The sequence below is a fragment of the Nycticebus coucang genome, chromosome 17 (assembly GCF_027406575.1).
Source record: "Nycticebus coucang isolate mNycCou1 chromosome 17, mNycCou1.pri, whole genome shotgun sequence".
NCBI classification, from domain to species: Eukaryota; Metazoa; Chordata; class Mammalia; order Primates; family Lorisidae; genus Nycticebus; species Nycticebus coucang.
The window spans coordinates 86,590,261-86,613,039 of NC_069796.1; the positions used below are offsets into that span (position 1 = coordinate 86,590,261).

The following is a 22,779-nucleotide window of genomic DNA, read 5'->3' on the forward strand; positions in this document are numbered from 1 at the left end:
CCCCCAGGATTGTCAGCATCCTATGCTTGTCCCTGCAATGCCAAGATGTTGAGACCCCAGGAGAGGAGGTCTCTGGATCTGGAGGTATGGCCTCCAGGTCCGCAAGTCCTGAGTCTCAGCACCTGAGCTTTGTGTCTTCTGCGGGATTCAGGAATTATCCCCACACACCCCAGGCCTTTGCACCTTCCTGGTCTAAGAGCTCAGATCTGGAACCACTGTGGCTGGAAGTTTGGGGGCCTCTAAGGTTTGTAAGTTGTAGGAACTAAGGAACTGGGGTTCTACCTCCCAAAGCTGCCTGCCTCTCAGGTGTGTGTGGCCCTAGGGAGCTGAGGCTCCAATCCCACAGGACTGGCCACATGCTAACAGGCATTACAGCCAGTGGGCAGCACCTGGAGAGTCCCCAGTGCTGCACAGACACCCAAGAGCCTGGCTGTGGCCCTGGACACTCCCTCCTGCAGGGGGACCTCCCCACCTCCACACTTCTCAGGGCCAAGGCTGGATCTGAAAAACAGATCTAGCCCCTGCTAAGCCCTACCTCCACTGCCAAAAGTTATGTTGAAGTCCCAGCCCTGGCACCTATCATGTGACCCTATTTGGAGACAGGATGTTTGGAGACATAATTAGTTTAAATGAGGTCAGACCTAATTAGGGTGAGCCCTCAATCCAATGACTGGCATCCTGATAAGAAGGAAATTTGGACACAGGGTCACAAAGACACACAAAGAAAAAAACTACATAGCAAAAAGGCAGAAATTACAGAGATGTCTCTGCAAGCTCAGGCACAGCGGGGGTTGCCAGAAACCACCCCGCAACCTGGGAGGGGGCAAGGAGGAAGCTCGGCCCTGCTGACATCTTCATTTCGGACCTCGGGCCTCCAGAACTATGAGAGAAGGATTTCTGTTGTTTCAAGTCACCCTATTTCACCAACCAGAGGAAACTCCCATGTCTTGTACCCATTGTTCACAGGATGGGTGCCAAGGGCACCTGCTGGGGGCGGTGTTGGGGCGTGGCTGACGGGACAGCCCCTTGCTCTGCTGTCACCATGAGGCGAGCAGGCCTATTGGAAAGAACCAGGTCTCTGCGGCTGGGCAGTCTCAGGTAGGGGTGTCAGGGTCAGCTGGGCAGGAGGTGCTGAGAGGCCCCAAGGAAGAGTGAGGTGACCCGTCCTCCTCACCACAGTGCTCATGTGTGACACAGGCCTTCCCAGGAGACACCACCTTCCCTCTTCCCCAGGAGCAACAGGTTTCTGTTTGACAGGAGGGGACCCAATGAACTGACCTGTCCACAGGGGTCTGGGCTCGGCCCACTCCCAGGCCCATCTCTTCTCTGGGGTTTGTCGGTGAGATCTATACCCCCATCCAACTGGGGGTCTGCGACTGGGGACTCCCTGGACCAGTCTCTCACTACAGTGAGGCTCTGCTGCCCCTGCCCAGCTGTCCTGTGCACCACGCCCCTGAGCTCAGGTACAGCCCCTACAGCCCACTCAGTGCCCACTACCCTCACCTGACCTCACTGGCCCCACCCCTCCCAGGCTCTCTGTGGGCAGGGGCTCTCCCGGGAGAACCCCTGACCCTGGGCTCACCTGGCTCTTTCCAGCCCTCACGAAGGCCATGTTTGATGCATCCCACGTTGGCCTTCCCTTGGGGCTAAGAGGGTCCTCCAGCCTCACCTACTGTCTCCTCGCTGCTGTGCAGATGGCCACACGCACCCAGCTCTGCACTTTGTCACTGCTGTGCCCCCTACTCTGTCCTGGCACTGAGCACCCCCTTCCCAGAGATCGTCCCCTCTCCCCCACTGCCTCTCAGACCACAGATCTGTGACCACCTGGCAGCCGGCGGTTGCTCCGTGTTTAGACGTTCACCCAAACACCCTCACTTCATCTGCCTTCTTCTCTGCCAGAGTAGGGAGGGGAGAAGCTCCTGACTGGGGCCTGGCAAACACCTGCAGAGTGAGGGGCCCACAGCACAGGCAGTGTAGGTGGGTCCCAGGCAGGGGACAGGAGTGGCACCCAGAAGACAGGAAGGCAGGGGAGGAGAGAGCATGGGGGTGGGCAGAGAGGGAGGTGGGGCTGGTCAGAGGCCAGGCGGACGGTGGAAGGACAGACAAGGTGGTGCCGTCCGCGGTCCCAAACTCCGGCAGTAGGCAGGGGCGGGAAGCAGGCAGCTTTAGTGCCCTAGCCCTGCCAACCAGTGCAGTAGGAACATAGCAAGGGCACTGGACACACAGGGAGACCCCTTCTCTCCTGCCCGGCAGGGCCCCAGGACCCACAGTGACACGGGGGCGAGAACAGGAGCAACTCCCTGGAGTAGGAGGGGAGGAATCTCTCCCCCTTGCTCGGCCCCACAGCCTCCCTTGAAGATGCTCCCCCTTGGAGCAAGCCACAAGCAAGCTCTGGCCCCCAGAGAACACTGTTTTGGGGGAGAAGGCATCCCCTCTTCCACCCTTGTTCCAGGCTCCAGGTCCAGCTTGGAGGTCCCCCAACAAAGTGGCCTCCTCCTACCCTCTAAGCCCCACGGTGGTCAGACTTGTCTTTACTCAGGGAGAAGGTAAACAACTCTCAGGGAACCTTTAGAAACAAATGGAATTTAAATATATATATATATATATATATATATATATATACAGCAACTGCTACCGTTTGTTAAATTGTAGATTTTCTGCATTTCTGGAAGGGTTGAACGTTGAAATCAGAGCCGTGAGAAGCCCCGGCAACACAGTGAGGTGGCGGTGGCTGCTGCTGCCACTCTGATAAGGTCCTGTGGGGTCTGCTCAACACGCCCCTCCCACACGCCCATAGTCCCTACCCCCCCAGGCACACCCCCACAGGCACGCCATCCTGGACACCACCAGGCGTCACCAAGAAGTTCACAGGGACTTGGTTTGAATTCTCCGCACTGGAAACTACCCAGTGCCAACCGCCGGGGCCTCACAGGATTTTGTGTGGCCGTGGGACAGCCTGCTGCCCAGGAGGTGAACTGACTGCGCACAGCCCCAGGGAACCACAGGGCATCCTGCAGTGTCGAGGGAGAGAAGCAGGCATGGTGGGGCAGGGACATCTGCCACCACGCATTCAACTTCACCAAGGACAGACGAGATAAATCCACAGGGCGGGAACGCAGGGACAGGGCTGCTGTCACTGACGAGCAACCAGACGGAGCAGGGGGTCCACCGCATGGTGACGGGGATGTGACCTACCAAGTGCACGAAGTTCCCGGAACTCACTGAGCTGCACGGCTAAGATGTACGCATTCTGCCATATGTACATGTTATCTCACAGAATAAAGAGCAATAAGCATGGTATGGATTAGCACTTGTTTGTAGTTTAGGTTTCGGCTACGAGTAAAGGGTGATGGGGGCAGGCTTCTCCCCGTTGGGGAGACTTGCAGTATTACAAGGGAGAAAGCTGGAAGCGAACGTGTGAACTCAGGGTCTTGAGCACATGGATGGATGATATCTTATGCACATGTATGTGCACACACGTACATGTGCACACACGTTTGGTCTAGGACTATGACGGGATGTGTCTATATTTCTCTACACACACACCTTCCTTCCTCCTTCTTTTACTCCATATCAGCAAGAAAGAAGGTTTTCACTGCCTGGAAATAATCAAACGCAGCAGCACTGAGCACACGGGGTGTCCAGACCTCAGTGTCTGAATAACCACTTTCCTTGAAGAACTGCCTGTTTCCAGGGCGGTTCGAGGAAAGCACAAGATGATCCCGGAACAATGGTCGTACCAGAAAGTCCAGAAGAGCTCAGAGAATGACAGGGACGTGACGTAAAGACATGGCACAATCCGAGGGGGCTCCCAGAGGTCACAGCCATACACTGTAAGTATCAAACACAATTAATGGTAACCGTGGATCGTAACCCATTACGTACTATTTTAAACATGTTAAATACTAAAGTAAAAAAAGAACAAAATAAAAATGTGAGTCTTTCTTTAAGAAATAGAAAGAGACTATGAGAGCGATGACCCAATTATAGCCTAAGAATATGGGGACAGGGGAAAAGGGAGAGGGAGCCTGGGTGGAGGGAAGGTAGTTGGTGGGACCACACCCACGGTGCATCTTACAAGGGTACATGCGAAACTTACTAAATGTAGAATATAAATGTCTTAACACAGTGACTAAGAAAATGCCAGGGAGGCTATGCTAGCCAGTGTGAAGAAAATATTTCAAATGGTCTATAAAACCAGCGCATGGTACCCCATGATTGTATTCATGTACACAGCCATGATTTAATAAAAAAAATAATAAAAATAAACACCAGCTCTTGTGGGAATAAATGCTAAAAAAAAAGAAATAGAAAGAGAGGGGGGAAAATAAAAGGAAAGAGAGGAAGAGGAGAGGGAAGGAGGGAAAGATAAAATTCTCTTTTTACAGAAGAATAAGAACGAATCAGTCTAGAAGGAAGATGAGGTCAGTGAGTGGACGCTCAGACACGTGGGTGAGCGTTCGCTGAGGAATAGGGTACTTGCACATCTCAAAATATCTTTCTAAATATTACTCACTAATTATTATGGGAAAACAGTAACTTTAGAGAGGAGGAAATTGGCAGAGCTTATCCAAGTGACCCAGCAGCACCAGCACTGGGTACGCCAACTTTGAGCACCTCCCGATACAATGCACGGAGGACACAGCTCCTTCTCCCGCCAAGAGCGCGTGATTCAGATGTGGCCACGAGGCGGCACCAGATGGGGGTGTTCTGTGAAATAACTGGCCTGCCCTCCAGTGCTGTGGAAGCCAGTGGGAGGCTCCTAGGGGTTCTGGGTGGAAGGTGACTGAGGGTACCCCACAAGCTGGTTCACTGTATGCATGGATTGCAGCTGGGCCTGGGGAACCAAGGCCTACATTGGGCAGTTCTGGGCTACTATAGAGTCTGAACACATGCTTAACGTTCGATGATGACACTGTAAGCATATCACAAGTTTTGATTTTCATAACTGCACTTTACTTAAGTCCCTAGGAAATTTGCCCTGAAGTAACTGGAGTAAAGGGATATAATATCTCTATCTCCTCTCAACAAGTCATAAAACATCATGCGCAGATGTACGTGTTCATGGACAGACAACACGTGAAAGGGGAGGAGGCAGGTGGAACAGTAAGGCAAAGGGGAAACACCTCTGGGTAAAGGGACACAGGTGTCCCCTGTGGTATTTTTGCAACTGTCCTCTGAATATCACAGTAAATCATAACCCCTCTATCGTATAATAAGACAGATAGTTGGTTTTATCCCCTTGGAATTTGCTGAGTAACAGGAGCATCTCTTGCTATGTATAACAAGGTCCTCTGACCATACCTGAGTTTCTGCTGATTGGGAGCTCCATCAAGCCATCAGAGGATTAGCGCTTTCAGCCCCTCGCACACACCTCTGGGAAGCTAGCCCTGCCAAAGATTGAGCTTCTCTAAAACTCTTAGACAAGGAGGTAAGAAGAGCTTCTGGGTTGGTGAGCACGGGAGGTGCCAGGAGGCTGGCATGCCCAGAGAGGGGATGGGAGCTTTGCGCCCCATCCACTAGACCTCGCCCACGCACCTGTTCTGTCGGCTCTTCCGGAGTGATAGTTTCCATAATTGGTAAATCTGAATTAAAGACCTTCCTGAGTTCTGTGAACCATTCTAGCAAATTACCAAACCTGAAGAGGGGGCTGTGGGACCCCCAATGGATAGTCACTCTGTCAGCAGTGCAGGTGGAAACCTGGGCCTTGTGCTTGGCGTCTGGAAGGGAGCAGTCCTGTGGGAACAAGCTCTTGATGTAGAGGGTCTGTGCTAATGTTGGGTAGTTAGTGTTAGAATTGAATTGAATCGTAGGACGCACCACACAGGTGGTGCCTCCTGAGAATGGCTGTTGGCATTGGAACATGCTCCATCAGATATGGAGCTATGGAGCAATCAAAATTCCTCCGACACTGCTGAGGGAGCGTGACTGGTACGGCCACTTCAGAACATGGGCTGCCTCTACCCCACGGGCCCACGCTACAAACCAGCAAAGACGGAAAGACGTATGTGTCCTAAGACATACCCACAAATGGTCAGAGCAGTGTCATCCATATCAGCCCAAACTGAAACGGCTCAAATGCCCATCACAGGTAGAATAGATACATGAACCCACCATGGTGTGAGGGCACCCCAGGAATTCACCCACTGAAATGCTACCCAGAAATAGAAACGTCTGCTCTACACCTCTCCACAGCCACAGCAATGGACCTTATAAAAATAATGTTGAGCCAAAGAAGCATTTAACTAGTGGGGGTTTATTCTAGGCCCAACGGGTAAAAGGATGAGAATGTTCTGGGCTCTGGGAGGTACGGCTTCCATGCAAGGAGCTGGAGGACAGGACCAGCAGGAGGTCTGCAGGCCTGTGCTAAAGGGCAGCATCGGGGTGTTTGCTTGTAGGATGGAAGTGGTCCCATAAACAACAGGTGATGGACTGGATGTGTGGCAGAACACACAAGCAGCCCGCGAGATGAGTTAGCATGGACCCGCCTGAGCCAAATCCAGATAAGGGTACCGTGTCTGCAGCCCTTTTACATGAACTCAATGAGCCAGCCTGCTGTCATCTACCTCTTCCCTGAGACTGTCCCCTCCTCTGAAACCATAACCATAGTCCCTGGAAGTCATTTAAAGATCTTGATACATCCTATTTTCCAAATTCCCATCCCCAGCACCTCAGTAGGAAGGTAGTAGGAAGTGCCCAGTCTACATTCCCCAGACGAGGCTGTCGCAAGCTCAGGCCGGGCTGCCTGGGTTGCCTCGCTGGGAGCATGTTCCTCCTGGCACCAGAGCCCAGGAGGCTGAGCTAAGAATGCCCACATGTGGGGCTCACACTCAGGAAGGGACACAGGGGCCCAAGGGGATCCCTCGCCATAGGGGTCTGTGACCTGCCCACTCCGCGAGAGGGTTCAGTGGGGCAGCGAGCCACATGGCAAGTAGACCAAAGGCGGGCCCACTCCAGAATTCTCCATCCACTGCACAGAACGCCTGTGTCTACTCACCCAGCACGGACACTGTTGCCTAAGAACTATTTTAAAAACTAAGAAAGAATTAATGAAAAGATAACAAATGACACTGGAATCAAACAAACCCCTATTTCGTGTGTGCTTTCAACAAACACTCAGTGCATCTCTACTGTGGATCAGCCCACAGCCTTCAACAGGAGTTTCCAGAATGAAGAAACTGGGCTTAGGAGCTCAGGCCAGAGCTGGGATCAGAATCCAGGTTGGGCATATGACCTTGAGACCAAATTAGATAATAGTAGCTTCTGGAGCTGGTTCAGTCTTCCAGCAAATAAAGGATAGGATGCCTTTCTGTACTACCAAGAATGGGGGCAGAAATTCCTCCAGGGTCTCAAATTCTCCAGGAGGGGACCCAGGCCACGCAAACGAGTGCAAGTGCAGAGGCAGAGGCCAGGGAGGCTGCATAGGGAAGCCCCAGGGCAGGTGGGGTGAGTCAGGCTGAAGGAGTGGCCAGGAGGTGGGGTGACCTTTTTATCGCCTCCCCTGGGACCAGCCAAGAGAGCTGGATTTATAGCAGCAGCCCAGGCCTCCAGGGGCACCAGAGCAGCCAGTGAGTCACCAGGCAGCATGCTGCCTGCCCTGCTTCTCCTGTCGAGCCTCTTGGGGGCTATCGTGGCCATCCCTTCCCTGGGACCTGTGGTATGTGTAAAGGATCCTGTGTGGCCGTGTCTGGATGTGCGGGCAGCAGCAAAATGTGGGGCTATGAAGCAATGCCAAAGGACTGTCTGGAACGCTCCACCCGCCAAGTCCATGCAGTGCCTCATATGCCAGGACATGGCAGCTTCGGTTATGGATACGATGAACCACAACGCCAAGGCGTCTGACAACATGGCTTTGCTGACGCACAGCTGTGAATGGCTTCCCAACAAGGTGGCCTCTGCCGGGTGCAAACAGATGGTGAACACCCACCTCTCAGCCATCTTGAGCATGCTTCACGAAGGCAGCACCCCGGCAACGGTCTGCACAGCGCTTAAAATCTGTGAGCCATTGCAGAGACACTTGGCCGGCCCAGGGCCACTCTCTAAAGAGGACTCCTCTGAGGCAGTGAGCCCAGGCGATGTCGATAGCTTCCCCGACCACCCTGCTCACCGGATGTCAGGGCCAGTCCTATGTCCAGACTGTGTCCCGCTAGTCTCCCGGCTCCAGGATGCTGTCTGGAACAATGCGACCTTGACAGAGACAAACATCAAGGACCACTGTGAGTCCTTGGTGCCCGCCTTGACCATCCTCTGCAAGAAATACATCTGGCAGCTGTCGGTCCCCGTTGATCAAGTGCTGATGCGTCTTCCATCAGAGGTGGTCTGCCACAGGCGGAGATTATGCGACAAGAGGAGACCCACCCACCTGGCTCCCGAGGCTGCTGCAGACGGGGTGCCTCTCCTGGAACTGGGGGTGCTGAGGGAGACGGATGAGATCCAGATGAGCATGGGCCTGACCTGTGATCTGTGCCTGAGTGTGGTCCGACAACTAGACAAGTGGCTCATAAGTAACCGTACCCAGGCCAAGGTCAGCAAAGCCCTGCGGCACGTGTGCTCAGTAATGCCTTCTTCTATTGCCCAGCGCTGCATCACTTTTGTGAACAAGTACAGCTCTGCCTTGATGGAGTTCGTGGCCAAACTCACACCAGAAAGGTTGTGCAGGACCATCCGTCTGTGCAGGAGCTTGAGGCTGACCCGAGAGGTCCACGAGACCTATGAGGCCAAGCAGTCTCCTGAGATGAACCTGACAGTGAACCGAGGCCACTTCTGCAACGGGTGCAAGAGGCTGTTCACCGTGTCCTCCCACAACCTAGACCACAAGAGCACCAAGAGGGATATCCTCCTGGCCTTCAAGGGTGGCTGCAGTGTCCTGCCACTGCCCTATATGATACAGTGCAACCACTTTGTCACCCAGTATGAGCCTGTCCTCATCGAGAGTCTCAAGGACGTGATGGATCCTGAAGCTCTGTGCAAGAAGGTGGGGGCCTGCCATGACCCAAAGCCCCTTCTGCTGGGTACCGACCAGTGTGTCACAGGCCCAAGCTTCTGGTGCACAAGCCAGGAGGCTGCTGAGCTGTGCAATGCTGTACAGCACTGCCAGAGCCACGTGTGGAAAACAACACCCCTCCAGGCTGGAGAGCAGGCATGACCGTGGCTGCCAGAGCCCCAGATCCTGCTGGCGCAAGCTGTGTCAAGCTCCTGCACATCACGGCACAGAGACCTCATGAGGTGGGTGCTGACCCCATCCCCATTTCACAGACTAGAAACTGAGGCTCCCAGGAGGGAGACTGGAAAGAAACTGAGCTGAAATGCAAAGCCAGATATTTCTGATCTCGAATAGCTCTGTCTCAACAACTTTGCCCTTATGAATGTCTTTAATGAACTGAAACAAGCCCACATACACAGCCCTCTCCCCAGCCCAAACTTCCCTCTTCTCCAAGGCTGCAATGCCGATGGTCCAAGGGGCCCCGACAGCAGCCTCAGGTGCTCCCTCCATCTCTATGAGCCAGGCTGGGGTCATGGCTGAGGTGAGCAGAGGTGGGAGGCCGAGGGAGGGTTGTAGAGGGGCCATCTCTGACCCTCTTGTCAACAGCTGCTTGGGGCAGGGGTGTCTCACCTACTGCCACCGTGGCTCACTTGGGCCAGAGCTTCTCAACCTTGAGGTCCTGGGGGTGGCCCCCAAAGGTGAGATGCCACTGTCTCTGGGCTTTGCTGGGGAGGAATCTGGGGCTTTGCCCACATTGTCCCAGAGGTGCTGGGTTTCAAAACAGTCCTCCCTGTGTCTCGGCCCACAGAAGGGATGTTCTCACTCCTTGCACCCCAGATTCTCAGCTGCCCTGATGACAGGTAGAAGGAAAGTCCTGGGGTGTGTTCAAACTCAGGAGGGTAAAAGTGCTGGGCAAGAGCCTCCAGGAATAGCCACAGGGGGTCTATAGTGGCCACTGGGGTTTGTGAAGCATCACGGGTAGTCCAGAGCTATGAGATGGCAAGCATGGCCCTTTATCTGTCAGAGCCCCACCTTTCTAATCTGTACAATGGGGATGACTACATATGCCTCATGAGGATGTTGAAATAATCTGAGGAAATGACCTAGAGATGCCTCCTCCCTGAGACTAGCATGCATCAGTTTGCTAGGCCCAAAAAACCCACGTTAGGAGGCCTGTGGGGTCCCTGGGTGAGTCTGGCTGTGCAAGTGTTGAATAAACCACAAGCATCTTCCAAATGGTATCTGCTGTGCCGTTACTTTCACAGAAGACCCTGGTCTCAAAGCTGTGACAACAGTCCCCACCTTGCTGGGTGCCCCTCCAACAGGAGCGTCTGGACAGGCCCCCACTGTGGTTTTCTCTCTCACACTGTGTTTCCTCCTTGACACACTGTGAGCCCCAGGGACAGCCACTGGGCCTGATACGTGCCCTGTCCCTGGGCCCAGCCCAGGTCCTGCACACAGTAGGTGCTCACGCATTTGTGAGACACACACGTACACACACACGGGTCCCTGTGGTTAAAGCCACCATTGCATGTAAGGCCTGGGTCAGTGAAGTCCATTTATTTATTTTATTTTATTTATTTATTTTTTTTTTTAGTGAAGTCCATTTAGATGAATTCTCCTCTCAAACAAGAGGATGGTCCAGGTCTGGCTGGCAGAGATGTGGGTGGGTGCTCTTTTCCAAAAGGCCACCCCTGAGCTCTTAGGTAAATGTCCTGAGCCCTGAGCTATCTCCCAGAAACACAGATGCACTTGGCCTGAGTCTCTGGGCTTCTCAGTGCTGGATGTGGCTGGCTGGGCAGGCCTGGCCCACTGGTCAGCCTCTGCGCGGTGAGAACGTGGGCAGGTGGTCGCGGCAGCCCACTTGGCCTAGATATGGCCACAGTAAGGCAGCCTCATATCCAGCTCCACAACACAGACGCCTTATTGGGCTTGGTGCCACCCACTATGAAATAGCCCAGGAGATCCTCAGCCTGCTTGCCCCTAGGTGTCCCTACCCAGCACACCACCCCCAGCTCCCAGATGGAACTACAAGCCTCCTCTGGCCTGGCTGTGAGTCAAGGGGGGACACTTGCTGACAGGTGTGTGTGATGTGACCTGAAACTTCCCCCAAGATGCCACTGGCCACTCAAGGTTGGTCTGAGTGAGGCTGGGAGGGGCGAGTGCCACATTTCCCAGGGGGCCTATTTCTGTAGCCCCTTTGACCCTGAGCCCACTCTCCCCCCACCCAGAGCTGCGACAGTGACAGTCAGGGCAGGGTGTGTACAAGCCCCCCCAGGCCTGGTGCCAGCTGCTCTCTCAGACCCACTGTCTGCACTCATCGCCCCCTGCTCCCCTGCTGGTTATCTGTGATGAACACACCCTGGTGCGCCTGGCAATGACCCATAGGCCCAGCTCCGTGCAAGAGGCCGACTGGGGACTTAAGTCCTGAGCACCTTGCACCCCCAGCAGAGGGGCCTGTCTCTTCTCTCTTGTTGGCCCCCCCCAGCAGAGCCACACAGGCCTGAAGCAGAGCCTTCTCACCTCCCGTCCCTCATGTCACCACTGGCCAAGCCCCATGTGTAGGCGCTCAGCGAATGCCTGTGAGAGGGCAAGCGCAGCCCAGAAGAAGGGCAGCCAGCCCCACTGGGCCGAAGAGTTTGAGCTGGAATCCAAGAGATACATCAAATATGGATCTCCAGAAGTCGTGAGCATGCCACCAGGGAGCACTCTGCCTTGGGGGGTGGGGGCTCTGGGGGCTTCCGCCTGGGTCCCCCACGTGGAGAGATACCTGTGCCTTCAGGCAGACAGGACAGTGCAAGGTGGAGGCCTGGGATGCTCCAGAAAATCAACAAATGGGGACCCTCATGCTTTTTCATCCAAATCTGGGTATGACAGGCCTTGGGGCAGGGAGGAGAAGGGTCTGGCTGTTTGGCTTTTGTCTGCTCGATGCTTTTCTTAGAAGTAATATATGGATACAAAATCTGAACCAGATGCAGATATACCCAATGGTACTCCCCTTTTTATTTTTTGGTAAAGAATTTATATAAGGCTCTCCTGGAAGATCTGGAAGAGCGGTCAGCGTGGACAGCCACTCCAAAAGAGGGAATGTGAGTCCTGAGCCCAGGAAGCACCTGACAGGGAAGACCTAAGATGCCCCTTCTTTCTCCTCCCTTTACTTTCCATATGATTTCCAGGAACCAAATTCAAATCCTGTCCCTTTTGATGAGGAACAAGCCTGGCTGAGCTTCCCCGCACACCTGAGGGCTGTGTGCCTCAGGGTTCCTAAGTTCTGCCAGCTTCACTCACGGACCCTCCCCAGCCACTGTGAGGCAGGAAACATTCCTATTTATTCCACAGAGGTTGACACTAAGACCAGAGAGGTTAGGTAGCTTGCCCATGGCCACCCAGCCAGTGGAAGATGCGTCCAGGAGGCAGCAGGTTCCAGGGCCAAGAGGCCCAAGTTCAAGTCCTACTCTGTGGCCTTGGCCTCAGTTTTCCCACTTCTAAACGAGGCGATCTCCACCTCCCACGGTCTTCAGCAGGACTGAAGATGTTATGTGGGCAGGGCCCTGGACAGAATGAAGGAGGGGCTGTCACAGCCACATGCTCCCACCACACAGCTAGCTGTCTTTTTTTCTGTTTCTCTAGCTGAACTCTTTTTTTTTTTTTAATTTTTTAAATTATTGTTAAATCATAGCTGTGTACATTAGTGCCATCAAGGGGTACAATGTGCTGGTTTCATATACAATCTGAAATATTCTCATCAAACCGTTCAACGTAGCCTTCATGGCATTTTCTTAGTTATTGTATGTAGACATTTGTATTCTGCCTTTAGTAAGTTCGTTATTTGCTTTTTTAAATTTTCATTTTCTTATAATAAAATTGATTATGAGTTTTTTTTACACAGAATGCAGATAAGCAAAAATTAGCTGTAATGCAACCAACTGGAAATAAGTCTTATTGTCACATTACTATTTTTCCTTGAATTTTTCAATGGCTGTTTATTTTTATTTTTATTTTTTTTTATTGTTGGGGATTCATTGAGGGTACAATAAGCCAGGTTACACTGATTGCAATTGTTAGGTAAAGTCCCTCTTGCAATCATGTCTTGCCCCCATAAAGTGTGACACACACCAAGGCCCCACCCCCCTCCCTCCGTCCCTCTCTCTTAAAATGCATTTTCATTGTTAGATGTTTACAAATCTCCCTCTTAAGATACACTGAGATTTCTAGGTCTGCTACTGCTGATTAACTTTCCCAGAGCGCCTGAACCATTCCCTGCTGCTGTCTTCTTAACTTTTTCACATCAAATCCCCTTTTGGTGGGAAAGCCCACAAAACACATCTGGGGACCTCTGTGGAAAGCACAGGCCATGGGAGAGCGCAGAGGCAACAGGCACCCAGCATTGCCTCCCTGCCAACATCTCCATGGGGCAAGGGGGAGACAAAGTAGCACCTGGGACGCCTGTGCTGCCTCAGCCAGGCTGCATCACAGCCTGTGACAGCCAGGCAGTCTCCCACCAGGCTCAGGGCATGGGGTGTGCATGGAGGCCAACCACTTCACACAAGCACTCACCCAGAGGCGGTTATCCAGGCAATTGTGCGCAAAGTCAAAAGTTAGGGCTGGTCAGTCCCAACTCTGCCACCGCTGGACAAGCCTTTATATTACCATTCCTTAGCCTTAGTTTACTGGTCTGTAAAATGATCACAGCAGCCCCATGCACCTGCCCAGGAGCACAGTTACAAGGTTGCAATGAAAGTGAATCCTATGAGTGGACAGGCTTTGTTATGGCCCCTCGGCTCCAGGGGATTAGTGCAGAGGCAGCTTCCTAGGGTCCCTAGGCAGCCCCCAATCTACTCTCATCACAGCAGCCACAGCGACTCTGGCAAACTCAGTCAGATCCTGGTCAGAAGCTTTGGTAAAGCCAGCCCCCTTGGCCTAAAAGCTGACAGAGATGATAGACCCCCTGGCAGATCTCACACTGTCAGACTAAGCACCCTGCCCACCCCCACCCCCCCATGACCTGAGCCACCTGATGAGGATGCAACCCATCCCCCCACCCCCAGAGCCTTGCTTGGCCTGGATCTGCTCTTTTGTCCCCTCTGGGGCTCAGGCCGCTTGGGAACTTCCCTCATATAACTTCCCCAAGAGCGCCTTTCTAGCCCCTGCTGGCCACTGTCTATCACCACCCCTTGCTTGCCTTTGTCCCTGCAGCCACGCTGCTGATTTTCCTTCCTTATCTTGTCTGTGGCCTGCTCATGGAATCTAAGCTCCAGGAGGGCACCAATTATGCCTCTGCCATCCCCTTTTCCTAGGTCAGAGTCCAGCACAGAGCAGGCTCCGTGAGTGCTGGACCCTGGCTCTCATGAAGCCATCACCTCCTGCCAAAACCTCTCTCTGGAAGCACTTTGTAGGCAGAGCCCACCATGCCAATACCACCCTGCAGCCAGAGACATGGCTGGTTCCTGGTGTGGAAAAGGGAGCCCATCTCTCAGTAAATGAAATGAATCAGTCCCACTCAGCTCAGGAGGCACCTGGGAGGCCACTGTGCACAAGGGTATCCTCTGGGGCCTGGTGAAGCCATGGGCAGATGGGCTGCATCCCCAGGACCCATCGCTAACCACAGGACTGAGCTGGGTGTACACAGGGACTTGCGACCTCCACAAAGAGCCCTGGCAGCAGGCCCTGGGTGAGCACGCCCCCTCCCCTCTCTCCCCACATCCCAGCCCTCCCACCTCTGCCCCTGAAGGACAGTCACCTGTCAAAAACAGTATGGAGCTCCTTGGCCCCCAAGTGAGGAGCTCTGGCCCCCCTGTCCCTGTGGGGGTCTAAAGAGTAGAGTGGGGCAGGAGGCAGACCCTTGACTTGAGTCCCCTATGTCCAAATCTCTATATCCCAGAGATTTGCCTGGGGCCCCAAAGCCAGGCTTAGATTACAGTCAGGCTCTAGGGCAAGAGCTGGGTGAAAATCAACGAAGATCCCAGGAGCCTGAGCCCCTCCATGAAGGGTCTGCTCTTCCTCTAACAGGCCCCTAAGTCATGTTCCATGTGTCTCAGGCTGGAGATAGTCACCCTCAGCACCATTCTTAAGGCTCTAGCTGGGCCAGAACTTTCCCAGGATACCTGGCCCTCTCCACATCCTGGCTCCAGACCAGAGAGACCTGGCTGAAAGCAGGCAAGTCCTGGACGCTCACGCACACCCAACACGTCCGGTCAGAAATAGCCCCACTCCGCGGGCTCTCGGCCCCATTGCAATCTTCCTTGTCTGGAGAGGCCCAGCCTCCTTGGCTCCCCAGGAAGGCTGTCCTCAGGGCCGCCTGCCCCAAAATGTGCCCCCACTGCTATTTGGGGCCAGGCCAGATAATGCAGCACAAATGGACATTTCTGGAACTGGCAAGAGAACCTAGGAAGCCATGTAGCAGAGCAGGACAGACAGGCTGTGCAGACAGGCACAGTGAAACCTGCTTTGCTGCCCATGACCTGTATGACCTTGGGCAAGTTACTTAACAACCTTGAGCAAGTCTACTTAACCTCAGTTTCCCCCCAAGTAAATGTGGATAATAAAGGTAACTTTACCAGTGGGATCTGTTTGGGGATTAAATGAGGCAAAACCAAGTGGGACACAGCCCAGTGCTCGGTCATGTAAGACACCCGATTCTTGTATGATTCCAGCTGATGACCTGACACCAACCCCTCCCTGAGTTTCCTACAGCAGGAGAGGCCTGGAAATTCACTCTTAGGTCACTGCCAAGAGGGCAGGAGGGAGACCTTGGTGCTGCATTCATCCCTCCTGGCTGTGTCCAGATTGATCTGGAAGAGCCTGTCAGCCAGATGTCCACTTACGGACTATCCCGGGCAGTGCTGTAAGTGCCTGTCTGGTGCAGCCACCTAAATCACAAGTAGACAGGGGAAATCCCACAGTCCCCAGAGTAAGGGTCAGTGGGGAATTGACTTTCTCTGTCACTTTACCATTGCTTTCTCACCGAGGGTGGGAGAGAGATGGCGGGGAGAGGTGTCTCCTTGTCTCTGCTGTATTTCTTAGTTTCCCTCCAGGACATGGCGCCTACAATATGCAGACACATCAGGTTGGCTCCTCAGGTGATGTGCCAGGAAAGCCCCTTGTGGGGCTGGACAGTATCCCATCCAGCAAGTCAGGCAAAGCCATCCCAGGTTCCCCCTGGCTTGGGGCCACCAGCCACCCCTGGGGTCTGGTGACTCATGCCCGAATGTGAGCAAAGATGTCTCAGGGGTCCCTCCCATGCCATCTTCCCCTCCAGGTCTCCAGCGCTGTCAGCGGGACTCTCCATAGGTGAAACATGGTGATGAACAGCAAGCTACATTCCTGCTGAGACCCTCAGGGAAAAACCAACTCTCCTGGACTGGACATGACACCTCTGTGCCTCAGTTTCCCTTCTGAAGCAGAAGAGGCTGGACTAGAATGGGGCACAAACTAAATACCCCAGGGCCTGGGTGTGTGGATTGGCAGAGCCTGGCCCCTCCCAGCAGACCCAATGTGGGCTCCCTGTAAGGATGATGGTCCACTGCCACCCTTCCCCTGTTTCTCTAGCAAGGTCAGAGCCCGAGCTGCTTACAGGAGACCTTGCAACTCCCCAACACTGACAACTTGATGACATTATGTTTCAGTCCTCTGCAGGTCAAAGCAAACATGCCCCTACATGGGTCTGGGCCAATGTCCCACAGCAAAACAAATTTGATTTACTATCAAATAGCTCAGAAGCTTTGCATGTTTCTGAATCCTGAGCAGACCCACTCTGTATCAGGCTCCTGATCCTGGAGCAGACAGGTATTGCCTGGGCCCCCGTCATGTATTTAGGACAGTGGGAGTAGAGCAGTTTCACCGCACCCAGACCAGTTTCTCAGGCTGGCATTCGCCGGGACCCAGGGAAAGCAAACCATGCAGACAGCAGGAGGGGCAGGCCTCTTCTCTGGCTGGTGCCCTTTATCTGGGTCATCTCATCTCAACAGGGAGACCATGGAGACAGCAGGTGCTTGCCAAAGGGTCCCCAGGCCAGTTTGGGGAGACTCCGGAGCACAGGATCATTTCACAGACATCAAGGGACAGGAATTTGGGGCCTGCAGCAAAACTGAAAACGAGAGGCCCTTTCATTGCTGTGCCATTCCTAGTTGATTCTAGTTTAGGAAAATCTGACACCCTGGAATGTGAGATGATGAAGAAAGCAGGAGGGAGGGTCATGCGCAGCCTTGGGAATCTGGCACCACCTTGAGCTGCACAGACACAGCATGCTCCCCAGAGCTCAGGAGACCCACAGAAGGGGCAAGATCACCCAAGGGCCAGGATCCATGCCCCCCAGCTAGGCACCACACTCTGCAGAGTCCCAGGAGCAGAGTGCCTGCACTCTGAGAGGCCCCGATTGTCTCTCAAATCCTCATTTTAGCGCTGGCCATGACACACACAGGCTGAGTGACCTTCCATGGTGGCTGCCTGGGAGGGAGGACTCAGACATGTCTGACACACAGAATGCCCCTCGCCCTGCTGCCACGGGGGCTCCTGACGGGAGACACAATGATCACTCCACTGTCCAGCAGAGGCTCAGGAGGAGTGTGGAACTTGCCCAGAATCACTGGGGAGCTAACAATAATGGAGCCCCCACTGCAGGCCCAGCACCGCCCGCACCTGCCTCCTCCTCGCACACACCTAGGGAAAATGTGAGGGGCTGGGGGACAGGCCAGGGGTTGGGGTTCCTGGGGAAATCTGTCAACATCCTATTTGTTCTGCAGGGCCAGAAGCATCCTCCCAGACGGCTAGAGTCCTAGAGAGCCAGAGCACGTGGGGGTCTTCCTAACAATGGTGTGTTGGCACCAGCTCACTCTGGCCACTGTGAGGCAGCATTGCACATCTCCCCCAGCTCTGTGTTCAGTGATCCGTCCCACTTTGGCGCTCAAAACTGGCCCCTACGGTGGGAAAATTTACACCACGGAAATGGGCAGCACTACAAATCAGGGTTGTTGGTTGTTAAACACATTTACCAGCACACGCCACTGTTTCTAAACCTCTGGAATTCAAGAAAGCCTTTCACTCCTGAGACAACCCTGAGTTCTGACCCAAACAAGGTGCTGGGTGAGGGTGAGGGCTGGTCCCAGACGTGACACTGACCTGTTCCCCAAGAGCAGTCACAGGCCAGCATCTCAGGCCAAACAAAACACCAGTCTCTGTGCTTTCCACTCCAAGGTGGGGCCCCGACTGTGTTCCAGGCCCTGTCCTCAGCCCTGAGATACAAGTGTGCACCACGCAGTCAAGACTCTGCTCCCTGAAGCCTGCTGCCTAATGGGGCGGCCAGACAAGTCAGAGAGAGACAAGCAATACCAATAACAATGTTTGAAAAAGAAACTCTATTAAATAATATCATAGATGGTACGTTTAAATACTGAGAGGTTATGATAAATTTCACAAAGATAAAATAGCCTGGATCCACAGCACTGAAGGGGAAGGACCCTGTACCACAGAATGGCAGGGACAGTGGCCCTCAGGAGGTGATGTTCAGCTGGACCCTGAGGGCTCAGAACTGGCTTGGAAGGGGCAGGCTTCCATGGGAGGGATGAGCTGGGAGAAGGCAGGGAGGTGAAGAGAGGGGTAGAAGGCTGGGGGGCTGGAGCAAGTGAGGATCAGGGTCTTTGGAGAAGTGGCTAGGGGCTGAGGGTATAACCTGGCAGTCCCCTGAAGGCCTTCTAGTGTGATGGGAAGCCATGAAATCTCTTTTGCTCTTAGAAAGTCTACTTCAGTGGCTGGGTGGACTCCTGGGAAGGGAGAGGATGGGAGAGTTGAGAGGCGGCATCCAAACCAGAGACAGAGGTGCTATGGGAATGAAGAGGAGGTCCAGCTTCTGGGACAGTCTGGGACAGGGCATTGGGAACCTAGACGGGGATGTAAGCTATAGGGGCACAGGGAGGGTATGGCCTAAGCAGGGTGCTCTGAGAGTAAGGGGCCCAGGTGGCCAGGTCTGGGGTCCCAGAGGTGATGTAGCACCCAAGACAAGGAGGATGATGAAGGGTTAAGCCCCCAAGTGTGTATGACCATAGTGAGCTGGGGGGATCCACGTGCATGATCACAAGGACTTAATCTTCCGAGATGCAGGGCCCAAGGAGGAAAAGTTACAGACGGTGGCACCGGCCAGGTTGGACTATGCCAGCCTGGTCCAATCCCCTCCCCACAACAGTTCACAAAGGAGTCTGGGGTCGGGAGGTGGGAAAAGCAACTGGCTCAACATCAACCAAGGGAAGAGTAGACCTCACCGCAGCCCCCTCACCCCCTGATGGCCACCCTCTCATGCAAATCTCTCATTCTCACTCCCAGGGCAGCGGGAGGCCACAGTGATACCATCATAAATGATACCTTTATAAGAGCCCCCCAGACTGGAGGAGGCCAACATGAAGTCAGAGAGATTAGGGGAGATGGGGAGGGCATGGCAGCCATCCAGCAAAAGCCAGCATGGTGACAGAAGGGGGCCGGGCTGTGGCACAGTCACTCACTGTCCCATGCTGGGCCTGTGGCTCTGAAGACACATATCCACTGCAGGAAGAGCTTCATCCTGGGTTAATAACCCTCCCCCTCTCTCTACCATCACCAAGGACAGCAATGTTGCCTACAGAATGATAATGGGTAATTACAGCCAGCATTTCCTGACACTTGCTAGAAGCCAGGCACTGGGTTTTATATTTTACATACATAACCTTATTGGACCCATTTTATAGATGGGGTAGCCCAAGGTCAGAGAGGGAAGCACAGCTAGTAAAAGGCAGAGCCAGGGCCAGCATTCAGATCTCCTGGTCTGAAAGCCTACTCTAATTCACCTCTCTCAGGAGAAACCGTGAGAACAGCGACCCTTGGGAAATGTGTGACATGAACACACTAGAGAGCCCATAGCCTCCCGCGTGCCTTTGGCCAGCAGCTTTCACTGGGGACCCAAACAGAATTTAAATCCAAATACTGTGTGGGCAAGGAAGGAGCAAAGCAGCGGCAGGGTCCCCAAGCACAGAAGAGAGAACTGGGAACAGAGCCCAGGGCTCCGTCTCCAAGAAAGACAACAAAACCAAACACAAGTGATGGCAAACATCTGCTGGTGAGCAAGCGCTGGGCACCCTGCCGTCCTTGCGATGGCGGGTGGAGAGGCTGCAGGTGGCTCAATGCCAAGTCCAGAACCTGCTTCAGCTTCGTGTGGGATTGAGCACCCTGCGTGGGCTCCAGCTGGCAGGGGGGGCAGGTGGGCGGGCCGGCACCAGGGGTGAGGTCTGACGAGAGGCACCAGAACCCCATGGATGCCAACCCCCCTGAATCTCCCCCAGGGCTTCTGCCACAGCAGCTGCAGCCTGCACAGTGGGTACCCAAAGCTCAGGGAAGGTGATGGGCTGACCGGGCCAGGCAAAAATGCACAGGAAGGGTCTGGGGATGCTCTGAGGACCCTGAGCTGCCTTCCCACTGGCACGCTTGACACATGTGTCTTGGGCCCAGCAGGTCAGGAGGAGCGACAGAAGTCAAGGGCCCTACTGTAGGGAAAGAGGGCCCCACAATTGCTGCAGACCTTGCAAAGCACCCTCACCCCACCTCAGCAGACTTCTGGGAGAAAAGAGACCCATTTCAGAGAGAAACAGGCATAGAAATAGCCAGTGACTTGCCCAAGGTCCCTCACACATAGCAGAGCTGGGACATCCATCTCCCACACTAGAACAAACACTGGCTTTTACCCCCACACAAAATAACATTCCTAGTATAATAAAAAGAGCCACATATCTCGGGCCCCATGCTAAGCAAACTTTATCAACAATAGTCCCCCCTACCCCATCAGCTCCCATTTGTAGATGGGGACACCAGGGCTGAGAGGAACAGAGCGACTGCTCCCTGCACCCAGCAGACGCTGGCAGCACTGAGAGCCAAAGCCACAGTCACCCCTCAGTGCCAGTGGCCACCAGCACAGTCCCTGGACGCTGCCTGACCTGTAAACAGGTTTATGGCCCCATCCTTCAGAGTACACTCAAGTGAGGTTTATTTCATAATAGAAAACAAAGACAATTTTTTCATATGTTTCCCACTCAGGGAGTTCGATTCAAATGCAATAAATCTCCAGTAACATTAATGCAAAGGGCAGAAGACCTAGCTCTGCTCTTCTGCACACCGTAGGTGAAGGTGGAGGTGCGGCACACAAGATTTGAATGGGAGCAGGAGATGTAGAACTCCAAGCCCTGCCCCCGACTCAGTCCCTCCCAGGACACAAGGGATAGTGCTTTACATTCAACTGCATCCTGAAGAGCAAGAAGGGATCAGGCTTTATGGGCCAAGCATCCTATCAAATTCCACTTCTGCTTTGCCAGTTGGCTTAAACATCACCTCCTAAACCCTGCAATTTCCTCCTTGCTGTCCCCTCCAAACACTGAAGCCAAGTGTTCGCCCTAATCCACAAACTCAACTTGTTTAAATTCTATGCATAGCTCTCCGTAACCTACAGAATAGAGTCCAGACTGCGTGGGCTGGAACAGGAGGCCTCCTGGATCCAATACATGATGGACTCACCAGAAGACTCCTCAACCATCTTCTTCCCACCTCACACTTTAGCCACTTCAAGCTTCTTAGGATTCCCTCCACATCAGGCTTCTTCATGCCTCTGTGGTTTTTTATAACATGTGATGTTTCCTCTGTCTAGGTTGCTCTTCCTCTACTTTGTCTGCCTGGAAAACTCCTATTCATCCTTCAAAGTCCAGTTCAGACATCACCTCCTCTGAAGTGCCCAGTTACTGTCTTCTGTGGGTTCTGAAAACCTGGATGTTGGGTTGCCATCCCTCCTCTTTGCCAAGGTTGGTATCCCATTCATGGCCAATCTTAAGACCTGGCAAAACACCCAGTACAGAGGAGATGCTCAAGAAAGGTTTATACAATTGTACACATAATAAAAATGTGTATTAATGTCTTGTGTTGAATCTCAGTGCCCCCAGTCAGGCCTTCAAGGGAGAGACCGCCTCTGGCCATCGCCTCTGTTGCCTCGATGCCCTATGTGCTCCACCAGACAGTGACCCTGGGCGCACATCCATATCCTAATGCCTGGACCTTCTATGTGTCACCTGACATGGCAGAAGGGATTTCGCAGATGTGATTAAGTTAAGGACCTTGAAATAAGAAGATTATCCCAGATTATCCAGATGGGCCCAATGTCATCACATGGGTCCTTAAAAGGAAGAGCCTTTTCCCATTGTGGTCAGGGAGGGGTGGGAGGGAAGGGAAATTGCTAGCTTTAAAGAGGGAGGAAAGGCCTGTGAACAAGGATGGCTGGTGGCCCTGACATTCCAACTCCAGGAGCCGGAAAGGGTGAGAAAATGGATTCTTTCCCTAGAGCCACAGGAAAGGAGCACAGTCCAATCGACACTAGCGAGACCCAGTCAGAATCTGACCTCCAGAACTGCAAGGTGATAAATTTGCATTGCTTTAAGTCACTAAGTTGGTGGTAATTTGTTACCGCAGTGACAGAAAATGAATGCTCCTCATGTGCCAGCCTGGCTGTTCACCACAGGGGCTCCCAAGCCCTGAGCATTTCCCAGGCATGGCTCATGGCCCTGCTGCTCTCACTGGCTATACTGCCTTCCCCTGCTCCACCTGCCTTCCCTGCCTGGAGAATTCTATTCATCCCTCAGAACCTACTGCTGAGGCCCCAGCATGCCCTGGAGTAGGACTGGGCCCCCACAGCCTCAGGGGCTCAGCCACATCTCACTGCACACACACAGGGCACCATCTTGGATTGTCTGTTCTCTTGCTGGCTGGTGAGATCCTTGATGGCAGAACCCATGTTCTGT

At 53.6% G+C, this 22,779-nt stretch overlaps 2 protein-coding genes across 7 annotated transcripts in view; one reads left to right on the top strand and one right to left on the bottom strand.

The window, feature by feature from the left end:
* The window catches only part of SORCS2 (sortilin related VPS10 domain containing receptor 2), a 528,424-nt gene that overhangs the window by 296,614 nt on the left and 209,031 nt on the right, over positions 1-22,779 (bottom strand). The gene's annotated exons all lie outside the window — the stretch shown is intronic.
* PSAPL1 (prosaposin like 1) lies at positions 7,571-9,304 on the top strand. The gene has a single exon (XM_053566741.1). The coding sequence runs from the start codon at positions 7,586-7,588 to the stop codon at positions 9,143-9,145; it is 1,560 nt and encodes a 519-aa protein (XP_053422716.1). The 5' UTR covers positions 7,571-7,585; the 3' UTR covers positions 9,146-9,304.

Coding starts and splice junctions, on each gene's coding strand:
- PSAPL1 (XM_053566741.1), top strand. CDS start 7,586: ATGCTGCCTGCCCTGCTTCTCCTGTCGAGCCTCTTGGGGGCTATCGTG.